Source organism: Carcharodon carcharias, chromosome 17, assembly GCF_017639515.1.
Source record: "Carcharodon carcharias isolate sCarCar2 chromosome 17, sCarCar2.pri, whole genome shotgun sequence".
NCBI lineage: Eukaryota > Metazoa > Chordata > Chondrichthyes > Lamniformes > Lamnidae > Carcharodon > Carcharodon carcharias.
Genome location: NC_054483.1, coordinates 109312547 through 109328812, shown reverse-complemented (window position 1 = coordinate 109328812; position 16266 = coordinate 109312547). Strand labels below are relative to the sequence as shown.

At 47.1% G+C, this 16266-nt stretch overlaps 1 protein-coding gene across 3 annotated transcripts in view; it reads left to right on the top strand.

Moving 5' to 3' along the window:
- Nucleotides 1–6973: 6973 nt before the first annotated feature.
- Nucleotides 6974–16266, top strand: part of LOC121289975 (ectonucleoside triphosphate diphosphohydrolase 4-like) — a 105599-nt gene continuing 96306 nt past the window's right edge. For 2 of the 3 annotated variants that reach the window (XR_005945687.1, XM_041210000.1), the window contains exons 1-2: nucleotides 11734–11906; nucleotides 12045–12217. Coding sequence is in view for 2 of the 3 variants with exons in the window: in XM_041210000.1 (XP_041065934.1) it covers nucleotides 12210–12217 (8 nt within the window). In the remaining variant the exon portion in view is untranslated. Of the gene's footprint in view, nucleotides 7041–11733; nucleotides 11907–12044; nucleotides 12218–16266 lie in introns of those variants that run through there. The other variant, XM_041210001.1, reaches the window with a different exon arrangement.

Below are 16266 nucleotides of genomic sequence, written 5' to 3'. Positions count from 1 at the left end.
AGACTGAAGCAAAGCATTTATTCAACTCCTCTGCTATTTCCTGGTTCTCCATTATTATTTCCCCAGCCTCATTCTGTAAGGGTCTTATGTTCACTTTGGCCTCTCTCTTCCCTTTTATATATTTAAAGAAGCTCTTACTGTCCATTTTTATATTACTTGCTAGTTTACCCTCAAAGTTTATTTTCTCCCTCTTTATTTTTTTTGATCATCCTTTGTTGGTTTTTAAAACTTTCCCAATCCTCTGGCTTACCACTAATCTTTGACACATTATATGTTTTTTCTTTCAATTTAATGCTGTCCTTAACTTCCTTGGTTAACCATGGTTGGTTTATCCCCTTCCTAGAATCCTTCTTCCTCACTGGGATATATCTTTGTTGAAAGTCATGAACTATTTTCTTAAACATCTGCCATTGTTCATCGACCGTCTTTTCTGCTAAACTCCTTTCCCAGTCCACTCCAGCCAACTCTGCCCTCATTCCATTGTAATTATCCTTACTTAAGTTTAGCATAGTTGTTTCCAACCCATGTTTCTCACTCTCAAACTGAATGCTAAATTCTACCATATTATGGTCACTGTTTCCTTGGGGATCCTTTACTCTGAGATCATTTATTAAACCTGCCTCATAACACATTACCAGATCCAAAATAGCCTGATCCCTGGTTGGATTCACAACATATTGTTCTAAGAAACTGACCTGAATACACTCAACGAATTCTTGCTCATGTCTAGCTCTGCCAATTTGATTTTCCCAATCTACATGAAGATTAAAGTCACCCACGATTAATGTACTGCCTTTTTACATGCCCTCATTATCTCCTGATTTATTCTCTGTCCTACAGTATAGCTACTGTCAGAGGGCCTACAGACAATTCCCACCAGTGTCTTCTTTTCCTGTTATTTCTTACCTCCACCCATATGGATTCTACATCTTCCAATCCAAGATTCTTTCTTGCTATCATACTTATTTCATCTGGTACTAAGAAAGCTACCCCATCACTCTTTCCTTCTTGCCTGTCCTTCAGAAAAGTCACATACCCCTGAATATTTAGTTTCCAGCTTTGATCTCCTTGTAACCACGTCTCCGTAATAGCCATAAGATCATACCCATTAACCTCTATTTGTGCCGTTAATTCATTTATTTTGTTCCAACTACTATGTGCATTTAGGTAAAGTGCTATTAATTTTGCATTTTTACCATTTTTTCCCCTTTTGACACTACTTGCTGCTTTTTTTTATGTTTGTACATTCTGTCCCTTCCTGTCACACTCTGAGTATCATTACCTAAAAAGCTGCCCTGCAAGGCTGCTAAGTTGGTTTGCTTTGTAGGCCTACATATCCCCTTTCCAGAACCTTCGTCCCTTCTATTTAGTTTAAAGCCCTCTCTACAGCCCTAGTTATTTGGTTCGCCAGGACACTGGTCTCAGCATGGTTCAAGTGAAGCATTAGTCCCACTGGAACAGCTCCCTTCTACCCTAGTACTGGTGCCAAAGCCCCAAGAACTGAAACCCATTCCTCCCACACCAAGTCTGGCAGCATCTGCGGAGAGGAACACAGTTAACCTTTCGAGTCCAAGTGACCCTTCAACAGAACTAAATAAAAATAGAAGAGAGGTGAAATATAAGCTGGTTTAAGGTAGGGTGGGACAAGTAGAGCCAGTGATAGGTGGAGATAACCAAAAGATGTCACAGACAAAAGGACAAAAAGGTGTTGAAGGTGGTGATATTATCTAAGGAATGTGCTAATTAAGGGTAGAAAGCAGGACAAGCAAGGTACAGATAGCCCTAGTGGGGGTGGGGTGGGGTGAAGGAATTGTAAAAGGCTAAAAGGTAGAGATAAAATAATGGATGGAAATACATTTAAAAATAATGGAAATAGGTGGGAAAAGAAAAATCTATATAAATTATTGGGAAAAAAGGGGGGGTTTGGAAAGGAGGTGGGGATGGAGGAGAGAGTTCATGAGCTAAAATGGTTGAACTCAATATTCAGTCCGGAAGGCTATAAAGTGCCTAGTCGGAAGATGAGGTGCTGTTCCTCCAGTTTGCGTTGAGCTTCACTGGAACAATGCAGCAGGCCAAGGACGGACATGTGGGCGTGAGAGCAGGGTGGAGTGTTGAAATGACAAGCGACAGGGAACTGTCGCACAACCTCCCACAACTCTTTCTCCGGTACATCAATGATTAGTTCGGTGCTGCTTCATGCTCTCATCTGGACCTGGAAAAATTTATTAATTTTGCTTCCAATTTCCACCCCTACATCATTTTCACATGGTCCATCTCTGTCACTTCTCTTCCCCTCCTTGACCTCTCTGTCTCAATTTCTGGTGATAGACTGTCCATCAATATTCATTACAAGCCTACCGACCCCCACAGCCACCTCGACCAAAGCTCCTCACACCCCGCTTCCTGTAAGGACTCCATCCCATTCTCTCAGTTCCTTCGCCTCCGTCGCATCTGTTCTGATGATGCCACTTTCAAAAACAGTTCCTCTGACATGTCTTACTTCTTCCTTAACCGAGGTTTTCCACCCATGGTGGTTGACAGGGGCCTTGACCGTGTCCGGCCCATCTCCCACACATCCACCCTCACACCTTCATCTCCCTCCCAGAAACATGATAGGGTCCCCCTTGTCCTCACTTATTACCCCACCAGCCTCCGCATTCAAAGGATCATCCTCCGCCATTTCCATCAACTCCAGCATGATGCCACCACCAAACACATCTTCCCTTCACCCCCCCCGGCGGCATTCCACAGGGATCATTCCCTCCAGGACACCCTGATCCACTCCTCCATTACCCCCTACACCTCAACCCCCTCCCACGGCACCTTACCATGCAATCGCAGAAGGTGCAACACCTGCCCCTTCACTTCCCCTCTCATCACTGTCCAAGGGCCCAAACACTCCTTTCAAGTGAAGCAGCATTTCACTTGCACTTCCCTCAATTTAGTCTACTGCATTCGTTGCTCCCAATGCGGTTTCCTCTACATTGGAGAGACCAAACAGACTGTGTGACCACTTTGCAGAACAACTTCAGTCTGTCCGCAAGCATTACTCAGACCTCCCTGTCGCTTGCCATTTTAACACTCCACCCTGCTCTCATGCCCACATGTCCGTCCTTGGCCTGCTGCATTGTTCCAGTGAAGCTCAACGCAAACTGGAGGAACAGCACCTCATCTTCCGACTAGGCGCTTTACAGCCTTCCGGACTGAATATTAAGTTCAACAATTTTAGATCATGAACTCTCTCCTCCATTCCCACCCCCTTTCCAATCCCCCCCTTTTTTTCCAATAATTTATATAGATTTTTCTTTTCCCACCTATTTCCATTATTTTTAAATGTATTTCCATCCATTATTTCATCTCTACCTTTTAGCCTTTTACAATTCCTTCACCCCACCCCACCCCCACTAGGGCTATCTGTACTTTGCTTGCCCTGCTTTCTACCCTTAATTAGCACATTCTTTAGATAATATCACCACCTTCAACACCTTTTTATCCTTTTGTCTGTGACATCTTTTGGTTATCTCCACCTATCACTGGCTCTACTTGTCCCACCCCACCCTTAAAGCAGCTTATATTTCACCTCTCTTCTATTTTTATTTAGTTCTGTTGAAGAGTCAATCGGACTTGAAACATTAACTGTGCTCCTCTCCACAGATGCTGCCAGACTTGCTGAGTTTTTCCAAGTATTTTTGTTTTTGTTTTGGATTTCCAGCATCCGCAGTTTTTTGCTTTTTTCTTCTCACACCAATCTCTGAGCCACGTATTTAACTCCTTGACTTTATTTACCCTATGCCAGTTTGCCTGTGGCTCAGGTAGCAATCCTGAGATTATTACTTTGGAGGTTCTGCTTTTTAATATAGCTCCTAACTGTTCAAATTCTTTCAGCAGAACCTCCTTTCTAGTCCAATCAATGTCGTTGGTAGCAACATGGACGACAATAACTGGATCCCTCCCCTCCCAATCCAATTTTCTCTCCAGCCCTGAGGAGATGTCCTTAACCCTGGCACCGGGGAGGCAACACAGCCTTCGGGACTCACACTCACGGGTGCAGAGAACAGTATCTATCCCCCTAATTATACTGTCCCCTACCACTACTATGTTCCCATTTCCTCCCCCAACTTAAATGGCTCTCTGTACTACGGTGCCGTGGTCAGTTAGCTCATTGTCCCTGCAGTCCCCACTCTCGTCCACACAGCTTGCAAGAACCTTGTAACTTTTGGGCAGTTGCAGGGGCCGAGGCTCCTTGACCGTTACCTCCTAGGTCCCCAAACCTGCTTCACCCTCCTGTCCCTGATCACAGACCAAATGTGAATTACCTATTCTGAGGAGTGTGACCGTCTCCTGGAGCAAAGTGTCCAGGTAACTTTCCTCCTCCCTGATGTGGCGCAATGTCTGCAGCTCAGATTCCAGCTCCTTAACTTGAATCTGAAGTTCCTTGACCTGCAAACACTTGGTACAGATGTGTTCGCTCTGGATCACCTTGGAGTCCAGCAGCTCCCACATGCTGCAGCAACAACACATCACCCATCCTGCCATCGCGATCGTATTTTATTCAATTTATTAATTAATTACTCTAGTATCCCCGCCCTTTACACTTTATTATAATTATTTTTTATACACACCAGTGTCGATCTTATACTTAACAAGCCATCTTTAAGAAAAAGAGAAAAAAAAGACTAGTGATCTAAACACAAACTAAAGACCTTACTTTACTTTAAAGATTAGAAATACTCACTAACCCTATTCACCAATCAGCTGCTCTCTGCACTCATTTCCCTCTCGCGCTCTTTAATGGTCTCACATTCTTCTCTCACTGTTAAAGGCCTCACTCTTCTCACACTCTCTCGCTGTAAATGACCACACTGTTTCTCTCACCTAAAAGCCCCACACCTCTCGTACTCAGTCCCTGTAAATGACCACGCTGCTTCTCTCATACTCTCTCACTGTAAACAACCACGTTGTTTCTCTCACACTCTCATCCTGTAAATGGCTCTGCTGTTTTTCTCACACTCTCTCGCTGTAAATGACCACGCTGTTTCTCTTACACTCTCTCACTGTAAATGACCACGCCGTTTCTCTCACACTCTCTTGCTGTAAAAGGCCACGCTGTTTCTCTCACACTCTCTCACTGTAAATGACCATGCTGTTTCTCTCACACTCTCTCACTGTAAATGGCCCCGTTGTTTCTCTCTCTCTCACTGTAAATGGCCCCGCTGTTTTTCTCTCTCTCTCTCGCTGTAAATGGCCCCGCTGTTTCTCTCACACTCGCTCGCTGTAAATGGCTCCGCTGTTTCTCTCTCTCTTGCTGTAAATGGCCCCGCTGTTTCTCTCTCTCTTGCTGTAAATGGCCCCGCTGTTTTTCTCTCTCTGTCTCACTGTAAATGGCCCCGCTGTTTCTCTTACACTCTCTCACTGTAAATGGCCCCGCTGTTTCTTTCACATTCTCACTGTAAATGACCATGCTGTTTCTCTCACACTCTCTCGCTGTAAATGCTCTCCATTGGCTAACGCTCAAAGGGCAGCCAAAGGAAAAGGGATAAGGATAGGCTCAAGGTCACTCTAAAGCACAGAGGCATTAACTGGGAGGAGAATGCTGCCGATTGCTTAGCATGGCACTACCTGGTCCATCATGGCACAAGCCACTTTGAGGCACAGTGACTCGACAGCGAGGCGGAACAGCAGCAAATGGAAGGAGAAAGCCAACTCGGGGCTGCGATTCCCAGTTCCCTGAGCAACAACGTGCCCCCACTGCGGAAGAACATGTGGATACAGAATTCGGCTCCTCGGTCAACGAAGTCTCACCTGATGGCAATCAAACTCGAATCCGAGGGACCTCCGATGATGAATCCAACCATTGATGGTTGTGCCTGAGACGAGACGGTTGTCCTACGATGATAAACTGAGCAAACTGGGTCTATATTCTATGGAGTTTTAGAACAATGAGAAACGACCTCATTGAAATATACAAGATTTGAAGAAGCTTGATAGGGTGGACAACGTTAGATGGTTTCCACTGGGCCGGAGAATCAAAAAACGTGGAGGGGGGCGGGTACAGTCTCAGGATAAAGGGCCGATCATTTAGGTCTGAGATGAGGGGCAATTTCTTCAACCAACAGGTTGTGAACCTTTGGAATTCCCTACCCCAGAGGGCTGTGGATGTTCCACCAATGAATACATTTAAGGCTGGGATAGACGGATTTTTGGTTTCTCAGGGAATCAAGGGACATGGGGGGGGGGGGGGGGGGGGGGAGGTGGAAAAATGGAGCTTAAGCCCAAAATCAGCCGTGATCGTCCTGAATGGCGGAGCAGGCTCCACGGGCCCTAAGGTCGACGCCTGCTCTTATGGCTTATTATGTTCTTGCGCCTTCGGCTCTGGAATTCCCTCCCTAAACCTTGTGCCCTTCCTCCTTTTGAGACGCTCCTTCAAATCCACCTCTGTGACCAGGTTTTGGGTCGCCTCGCTCACTTGTCTTCACACCTGCTTCGTGGCCACTCATGTCTTGGGTTCTTTCACTATGCTAAAGGCGCTACATCAATGTAATCTGTGGCTCAACAGTTCCAATTGCGTGGGGCAGGTTGTAAAAACCATCACAAAAAAACAGCCGCACCTCAGATGCACCAAAACATGCAGCCAAACCATCATTTGATCATTACATTTGATTGACAGGAGCTATAGCTCCTCCCTCTCCTCAGCCCTGCCTCTGAACTACAGCAGCCCACAGCAACCCTCCTGCCGGAAAGCAGATCCATGGTTAGTGCACGACGTTTTGCGTCACCCCCCGCCGGGTGGAGCTGTCACCCTGGTTACGTGGCTGCCGTTTTCCGGCCGTGGTTTCTGGGCAGCGGTTTGGCCGGAGCGCGAGCCGGTGCCTTGGCAACGGGCGGAGGGAGCCGAGTCACCGCCGGGGATTGGCGGAGGCCCAGTGACGTCACCGGCGGCCCGCGGGCTGCCCCCCCCCCCCCCCCCCCCCCCCCCCCCCCCACCTCCCCCCGGTTCCTGGGGCTCTCCATGCTGATTGGTGGATGGAGCGTGACTCCCGGTTAGTGACCCCAGGGGTTGGGGAGGGGTGAATCGGGGCGCGAGAGAGAGGGTCAGGGGGAGGGGATCATAAGGATGGTGATGGGGTGATTAATGGGGAAGGGAGGTTAGAGGAGGGGGTGTCATGGGAGGAATGGTCACTGGGGAAGAAGGTCAGTGGTGAGTGATTGGGGGAGGGACTGAGGGTCAGTAGGGGAGAGGGTCTGTGGTGGGTGATTGGGGGAGGGACTGAGGGTAAGTGGTGGGTGATTGGTGGAGGGGCTGAGGGTCAGTGGTGGGTGATTGGTGGAGGGGCTGAGGGTCAGTAGGGGAGAGGGTCTGTGGTGGGTGATTGGGGGAGGGACTGAGGGTCTGTGGTGGGTGATTGGGGGAGGGACTGAGGGTCAGTGGTGGGTGATTGGGGGAGGGACTGAGGGTCAGTAGGGGAGAGGGTCTGTGGTGGGTGATTGGGGGAGGGACTGAGGGTAAGTGGTGGGTGATTGGTGGAGGGGCTGAGGGTCAGTGGTGGGTGATTGGTGGAGGGACTGAGGGTCAGTGGTGGGTGATTGGGGGAGGGACTGAGGGTCAGTGGTGGGTGATTGGTGGAGGGACTGAGGGTCAGTGGTGGGTGATTGGGGGAGGGACTGAGGGTCAGTGGTGGGTGATTGGGGGAGGGACTGAGGGTCAGTGGTGGGTGATTGGGGAGGGACTGAGGGTCAGTGGTGGGTGATTGGTGGAGGGGCTGAGGGTCATTGGTGGGTGATTGGTGGAGGGGCTGAGGGTCAGTGGTGGGTGATTGGGGGAGGGACTGAGGGTCAGTGGTGGGCGATTGGGGGAGGGACTGAGGGTCAGTGGTGGGTGATTGGTGGAGGGGCTGAGGGTCAGTGGTGGGTGATTGGGGAGGGGCTCATGGTCAGTAGGGGAGAGGGTCAGTGGTGGGTGATTGGGGGAGAGGGTAAGTGGTGGGTGATTGGTGGAGGGGCTGAGGGTCAGTGGTGGGTGATTGGGGAGGGGCTCATGGTCAGTAGGGGAGAGGGTCTGTGGTGGGTGATTGGGGGAGGGACTGAGGGTCAGTGGTGGGTGATTGGTGGAGGGGCTGAGGGTCAGTGGTGGGTGATTGGGGGAGGGACTGAGGGTCAGTGGTGGGTGATTGGTGGAGGGGCTGAGGGTCAGTGGTGGGTGATTGAGGAGGGGCTCATGGTCAGTGGGGGAGAAGGTCAGTGGTGGGTGATTGGGGGAGAGGCTGAAGGTAAGTGGTGGGTGATTGGGGGAGGGACTGAGGGTAAGTGGTGGGTGATTGGGGGAGGGACTGAGGGTCAGTGGTGGGTGATTGGTGGAGGGGCTGAGGGTCAGTGGTGGGTGATTGGGGAGGGGCTCATGGTCAGTAGGGGAGAGGGTCAGTGGTGGGTGATTGGGGGAGAGGGTAAGTGGTGGGTGATTGGTGGAGGGGCTGAGGGTCAGTGGTGGGTGATTGGGGAGGGGCTCATGGTCAGTGGGGGAGAAGGTCAGTGGTGGGTGATTGGGGGAGGGGCTGAGGGTCAGTAGGGGAGAGGGTCAGTGGTAGGTGATTGGTGGAGGGGCTGAGGGTCAGTGGTGAGTGATTGGGGGAGGGGCTGAGGGTCTTTGGTGAGTGATTGGGGGAGGGGCTGAGGGTAAGTGGTGGGTGATTGGGGGAGGGACTGAGGGTCAGTGGTGGGTGATTGGGGAGGGGCTGAGGGTCAGTGGTGGGTGATTGGGGAGGGGCTGATGGTCAGTAGGGGAGAGGGTCAGTGGTGGGTGATTGGTGGAGGGGCTGAGGGTCAGTGGTGGGTGATTGGGGGAGGGGCTGAGGGTCATTGGGGGAGAGGGTAAGTGGTGGGTGATTGGTGGAGGGGCTGAGGTTCAGTGGTGAGGTGATTGGTGGAGGGACTGAGGGTCAGTGGTGGGTGATTGGGGGAGGGGCTGAGGGTCAGTGCTGGGTGATTGGGGAGGGGCTGATGGTCAGTAGGGGAGAGGGTCAGTGGTGGGTGATAGGTGGAGGGGCTGAGGGTCAGTGGTGGGTGATTGGGGAGGGGCTGAGGGTCAGTGGTAGGTGATGGGGGGCAGTGGGGGAGATGGTCACTGGGGTGGTAACCAATGGGGGAAGGAGAGAGGGTGATCATGTGGGTGTGGCTAGTGATGTAGGGGTAAAGGAACACTGCAGGGGCGATGGTCAGGGGAGGAGATGTCACGGGGAGGCAGTCGGGGGGTGATGACGGGATAAGGGAGAGATATGCATGAGATGTGCATGGGCTTTAAAGTGATGAGGGAGAGATGATAGAGAGGAGAAAGGCAAGGGGAATTGGCTGAGGGAAGATTGGACGGGTTGGGTAGTGGGAAGGGGTTGGATTGGAGGGTGGAATCAAGTCAGGAAACAATGGAAGGATGTAGAAAGCAACAAGGGAGAGAAGGGGGGGGTATGTAGAGATGAGGAATGAATGGCAAGGAAAGATGTAACCAAAGTTGCAGGAGAGAGAAGATTGGGGAGCAGCTTAGCATGATTCTTTTCATGCTGAAGCTTTTCATCTTGCACTCATCAGGACAAACACAAGAATGCCAAATTTCAAATGATCACAACAATTTACACTGCAGGAGAAAATCCTTCCTGATGAATGCAGGATGAAAAGCTTCAGCAACATGCCTCTCTTTTCAGCAATATTCAAATTCTTTTTCAATTATATCCAAACAACCCACATGATGTATTTAAATGTAAATAATGATTTTTTTATTCAGTGGTTATCAAACCTGGTTTGAATCAGTACTGGTAGTTTCTGTGTCACTTTAACCCCAGCCCCCCATTTCAGAATGTATAGTAGTCATGTTCAAATTTGATGTCAGAGTTGTCAAGTTGTGGTTCATGCTTGAGATTAGATTAGGACAGTGTAAAGGAGGTTATGAATGATGCAGTTTTCATTAACCTTTGCAGTCCAATCTATTGATAATGCAGTGTGTACTGTACACTGGGTTTTATTTCCTGATTAGAACTGCTGACTCTAGTTCAATAAGCCTGCGGTGATCATGTCACAATATTGTGCACATCAGTTGCAAGGGCCTGTAATGAATTTTGGCATCTGCTGTTGCATCTACTGCCCAGTGAAGGAAACCCAATGAGGACCTGTGTGGTGCAGTGGTTTACTCACCTCAAGAGACCAGGGCAGGATTTTTGGACCCCACCAGCGTCTGATACGGAGGCAGACAAGGTCCAAACATAGTGCTGCCCAGCATTCCAGTTTCCCACCGTCGGCCATTCTGGTAGAGGTTGATTCAGGACCTGTCAGGGCTCCGCCTAGGTAGGCAGCCTATTAGGCTTGTTAGCAGTAGGTAAAGGAGGTCGGCCAGGATTTTTAAGTTGGCCTCCAGTTTTCCAATGCAGTCGGGTGGAGAGGGAGTGGTAGTTCAAGTGCCTGGAGGTGGAAACTCAGCAGGAGGCTGGTGTGTCAGTACTTCAGGCAGGCCTACGAGCCCTTCCTGCCTGTCTTGAGTGCGGGTGCAGCCAAAGGCCATTCTGTAGAGGGACATTTGAGACTGAGGCACAATGATGAACTACAGTAGAGGCAATTTTACTTATCACTATGTTTGAGGCTTCTACTGAGTGGTTTAAAATGGAAAGACTTGCATTCCACAGCACCAATGTCCTTTATACTACATAGGATATACAGCACAGAAACAGGCCATTTGACCCAACCAGTCCACGTTGGTATTTATGCTCCAATCAAGCCTCCTCTCATCTTTGTTCATCTAAATCTACCATCCTAACAATCTATTCCCTTCTCCCTCATATGCTTGTCTAATTTTCCCTTAAATGCCTCAATACTAATCACTTCAATCACTTCGTGTGGTAGTGAGTTCCATGTTCTCACCATTCTTTGGGAAAGCTTCTTCTGAATCCCCTGTTGAATTTCTTGGTGACTATCTTTTATTGATGGCCTCTAGTTATGCTCTTCCTCAAATCATTTTCTCCGTATCCATTCTATCAAAACCTTTCATATTTTAAAGACCTCTATTAGATCACCCCTCAGCCTTTTTTCAGGAAAGAAGTGACTCAGCCTGTCAATCCTTCACTGATATTTATACACATGCATTTCTGATATCATCCTTGTAAATCTTTATGCACACTCTCTAGTGCTTCTATATCCTTTTCTATAATATGACGACCAGACTATTTAAGACAGAGATAAGGAGGAATTCCTTCTTTCAGAGGGTTGTTAACCTGTGGAATTCTTTACCAGAAAGGGCTGTAGAGGCTGGGTTGTTAAATATATTCAAGGATGAGATAGACAGATTTTTAATCAGTAAGGGAATCAAGGGTTATGGGGAAAAGGCAGGTAAGTGAAGTTGAGGATTAGCTGAGCAGCAATGATCTCATTGAATGGCAGAGCAAACTCGATGGGCTGAATGGCCTACTTCTGCTCCTACGTCTTACAGAACTGCATGCAGTACTCTAAATCTGATCCAACCAAGCTTTGATACAGGTTTACCATAACTTGCCCACCCTTCCTTTTCAATTCTATCCCTCTAGAAATAAAACCCACCTTTGCTTGGTTTGCTTTTTTTATATATATCCTTGCTAACCTGTGGCACACTTTTTAGTGATCGATGTATTGGTACTGAACATAAAGTTCACAGACAGATTGAAGAAAAAGAATCGAAAATGGAGCGAGAATTTTTTTTTTCCCATAAAGCAGCCACCCCAAATCCTCCAGTCTAATTTACTAAAAGGGTTGAATTAGGTGAGGTACTGCAATGGTGCAGAAAGTGCCACAGCTCAGCCATCCTCCTGCTGCAGAAAATGGCAAGTGGAACCTTGTAAACGTCAACGGCTTAGTGATGGGTCACTCCGATTGCCTGCACCAGGCTTGCAGAATTGCGGGTAGGAGAAAATAAATGGAGAAATTGCGTGAATCTTTTCAGTGCTTAAATCTTCATTGATGTGTTTTATTGCTCATTATCTGCTGTATGTTCTAACTTTCCCTCGGTCTCCCTCTCTCTCTCTCAATGTGTTTTTCAGTTAACCTTTGAGCTGTGCATATCAAAAGGAGGCAGGTCTGAGCCACGCTGTCAGCAGCGTGTACCTATCAACTCGAGATGTTGAGGTGACATTCACCAGAAAGAAACTGAATATAGAAGCTGTGTGGTCAAGGTCCTTTCCTCCTACACGCTGTGCCTTTACCATATGGCTAGGTGAGCTGTTTAACTCCTTTAAAAGTCTTATGACATGCTAAATATTTTTGTATTACATTTTTCTTAATGAGTTAACAAATTAGGTTTGACAATTAAGGATTACTCTGCCTTTTTTCCTCAGTCCAAAGAGGCTTATTTTACATCATGGCCTTGTGCAAGTCTGAGAATGATGAAACTATTTGTGATTCAAAGAGCAATATTCTCTAATTGATGGTGCCAGTGCAGGATCAGTAATCTACTAGAATTTTGATTATCTGACATAGTGAAGAGTGGGGTTCAGGACCATCTCGAAAGATAATGAAAATGGGTAGATAGTTTAAATTCTCACAGGTGCAATGGACCAAGCAGCATAGTGATGAATACTACAGCTTACCAATACGGTACACCCCATGGCCAGCTAACAACAGTGGAACCTCTCAATTACAGTCTCTCACAGGTCCGCCCCAAATGCCTGCTGGCATCTCTATACAGGATCCTAACAAACCCAATTATATTTAATTAATTTGGGTCATAAGACTAAATTTTGTTTTACTCTATGTGGCTCTGTGGCTTTTTAAATTTGAATTTCCCATGCTCTCAGGAAGTTCCATGGGATAATGGGACGGCACTGTGCCAACCACAATTGCCTGCTTATTTTAGCATCGTTGAGAACTCGCTGTACAATGCAGGGCTTTCCTGAATGTTTTCAGCACACAACTACTGTGCTGACCAAAGCACCTTGCTTCAATTTTTAAAAGAAATGCAAGAACTCAAATTTACATAGTGTCCTATTGTCTAAGAAACAACTCCCAAGTGCTTTGTGTACAACAAATTATTCACCCTTGGGCATCATTGCAAGCCGATATTTATTGCCCATCCCCAATTAATTTCTCTACGCCAGGGCTTCCTAAACTATGGGTCGGGATCCCCAGTGGGGTCGCGTGCTGTGAGGCAGTAATGGCTGCCGTGAATCTTGGACTGATTTCTGAGAGCCGGGAGGCCCCTTTAAATCCTTGCAGGTTTTGATGGTGGTTGTGGCCTAATGGACTGCACTCTGAGGCCTGATTGCTGCTGCAAAAAAAGGCAATGAACAGGCATGTGTTTGCTTTTTTTGAGAAACCCTGCCTCTTCATCAACTTTCACCATGAGGGAGATGGGGGTGTGGTGATGGGATAAGTGAAGAAGGGGGAGATGGGTGTGAAAGAGCTGGGGGAAGTGAAGGAGGGGCAGATGGGGGAGGCAAAGGAAGATGAGGGGGGCATGCTCAACTCCTCTCCCCCCGATCAACAAGGCTGGATGACATGCCTAGCTTTTGGGTAGAGGGAAGGACTCCAATTCGTCCCTTACTGTGAAAGCCAGTTTGGGGAGTATAAATTATCTGGCTGGAAAAGGAAAAGGTGTTGAGAATAGCTTTGAACTGGTTCCTGGAGAATGAAGTGCCCACTTAAGGGACCCAGAGTAAAGTATAACTGTATGCAGAATAAAGTATAAGCCTGCTGTGCATCTGCTCCACTCAACAACTCTCGTAATTTTCACCCCAGGCTCACATGAATTCCGAAGCAATAAAATGGGGTCACAATGGAAAAAAGTTTGGGAAGCAATGCTTAATACAGTTTGATACAGTTAATTGGCTTTCTAAGCTTCTCCAGAGCACAGTTTAGAGTCAACCACTTCTGTAGGCAAATGTGGCAGCCATATTTTTGTCAGCAAGATCCCACAGACAGCAATTATTTGACCTTTTTTGGCATTGCTGTATTTGGATTGCAATTATGAAACAGTTAAGATGTCATAAATACCAGGGGTTATTTTGAGTAAAGAGCAGAATTTACCAATGCTCTCTTGACCTAACTCAATGAATGTTGAAAGTGTTACGATCCCTGTAGAGACCAATAACTTTTGAAAACAAATTCAAACTTCCAGCGAATGACTGAAATGTCAAGATCTCAAGTTTTAAGACTTTTACTGTAACATATAAACAAGCTATCAGCAACATTGACTAAACACTATTTCAGTAGGTAACCTATACTCTACACTACAGGAAAGATCCTGCATTTAACTTTTACAATGACTGAAAATCCGTCTGCCACAGTTACACTTTACTCTGTCCCTTAAGTGGATGCTTCATTCTCCAGGAACCAGTTTAAAGCTACTCTCAACTCCTTTTCCCTTTCCCAGCTGGATAATTTCTATTCCCCAATCTGACTTTCATGGTAAGGGACAAATTGGAATCCTTCACTCTACCCAAAGCTAGGCAAATCATCTAACTTTGTTTAAACCTTCACAAATCTGGCCTCTTCAATCTGTGTGTGAGCACCCACCTGCATCCTGTGGTGAACAATAGAGACTAGCTGCCTCTATCTCTCTGCTTTCTCTTTCTCTCTTAGATTCTTGCAAACGGACCCTATCTGTGAGATTCAGTGATATTTTTAGGAAAACCTGCAACCTAATTACACAGTAAATGGCAGAACCCTTAAGTGCATCGAAGGGCAGAGGTATCTGGGTGTACAAGTCCACAGGTCACTGAAAGTGGCAACGCAGGTGGATAAGGTAGTCAGGAAGGCATTATGGCATGCTTGCCTTCATTGGCAGGGGTATTGAGTATAAAAGCTGGGAAGTCATGCTGCAGCTGTCTAGAACCTTGGTTAGGCCACACTTGGAATATTGCGTGCAATTCTGGTCACCACATTACCAGAAGGATATGGAGGCGTTGGAGAGGGTGCAGAGGAGGTTTACCAGGATGCTGCCTGGTCTGGTGGTTATTAGCCAAGAGGAGAAGTTGGAGAAACTCGGATTGTTCTCACTAGAGCGATGGAGATTGAGGGGCGACTTGATAGAAGTTTACAAAATTATGAGTGACATGGACAGAGTAGATAGTCCGAAGCTTTTTCCCAGGGTGGAAGAGTCAATTACTAGGGGACATAGATTTAAGGTGAGAGGAGAAAACTATAAAGATGATGTGCGGGGCAAGTTTTTTTACACAGAGGGTAGTGAGTGTGTGGAATTCACTGTCAGAGGAGGTGGTGGAAGCAGGTACGATCGTGGTGTTTAAGAGGCAGCTTGACAAATACATGAATAGGATGGGAATAGAGGGATACGGACCCTGGAAGTGCAAAATGTTTTAGTTGATGGGCAATATGATCGGCGCAGCCTTGGAGGGCCGAAGGGACTGTTCCTGTGCTGTACTTATCTTTGTTCTTTGTTCTAATCCTACAATGGCTTCTCAAGGACTCTTCCCCTCTCAAACCCCATCTCCATGTCATTGTGAATCACATGGGCCTTATATCCAGGTAGAAATGCTAATTAGCTATCCTCTAGACCCCAACTTCATTCTATCTTGGAATTAAATAGTCAGTTTGAAGTATAACCATTTACACAACCTGTCAATCCTAGCATGTCCCTGGTACTTGGAGACTAACAGTCTATCCGCTATCAGCACAGCTGCTCAGGTCATTGTTACAGGTGTGAATATCATGTACCTTCACCCCACTAAACAACTGAGTCCAGGGTTCAGAGAAGGTCGCATGACCCCTTCATTCTTCCATTTTACCCTAAATTAAAGACACAATCCCAAAACAATCCTATAAACTTTGTATTTGTAACAGAAGCATGGGTAACTGAGATCATGTCTACTGAAACTCTGCGTAAACTGCCAACTGAAAATGCAATGAATGAAAATTCAAAGGAGCAAATTATTACGAGTGAACTGTTTTTTTTTCAGCATCTGGAATTTCTCTTCTTCCTCTATCGATTTTTTTCCCCTTATTCTGACTTGCCATGCTATGCATCCTCCAGCAGCCTGGCTAAAAAAAGACTATCTTCTGGTCTTGGCTGCTGCTTCTCTTGTGCCTGTGTTTTGCAGAGATGTAAGCGCAACTTGGATTTCTGGGGATTTATGGCACTGCAAGTCAGGACAAGAAAAAAAAAGCGATTTGCACTAAAGCTGAAAAGAATAATAGAGGGTCTCAGCTGGGGCCCAGGGCATCTTAGAATTGGAATGGCAGTTGAAGGGAGATAGGAGTGAGAATAATGGGCAACAAGGAGCAAGTGAGTGTAGGACAAGCTCCTGAAGG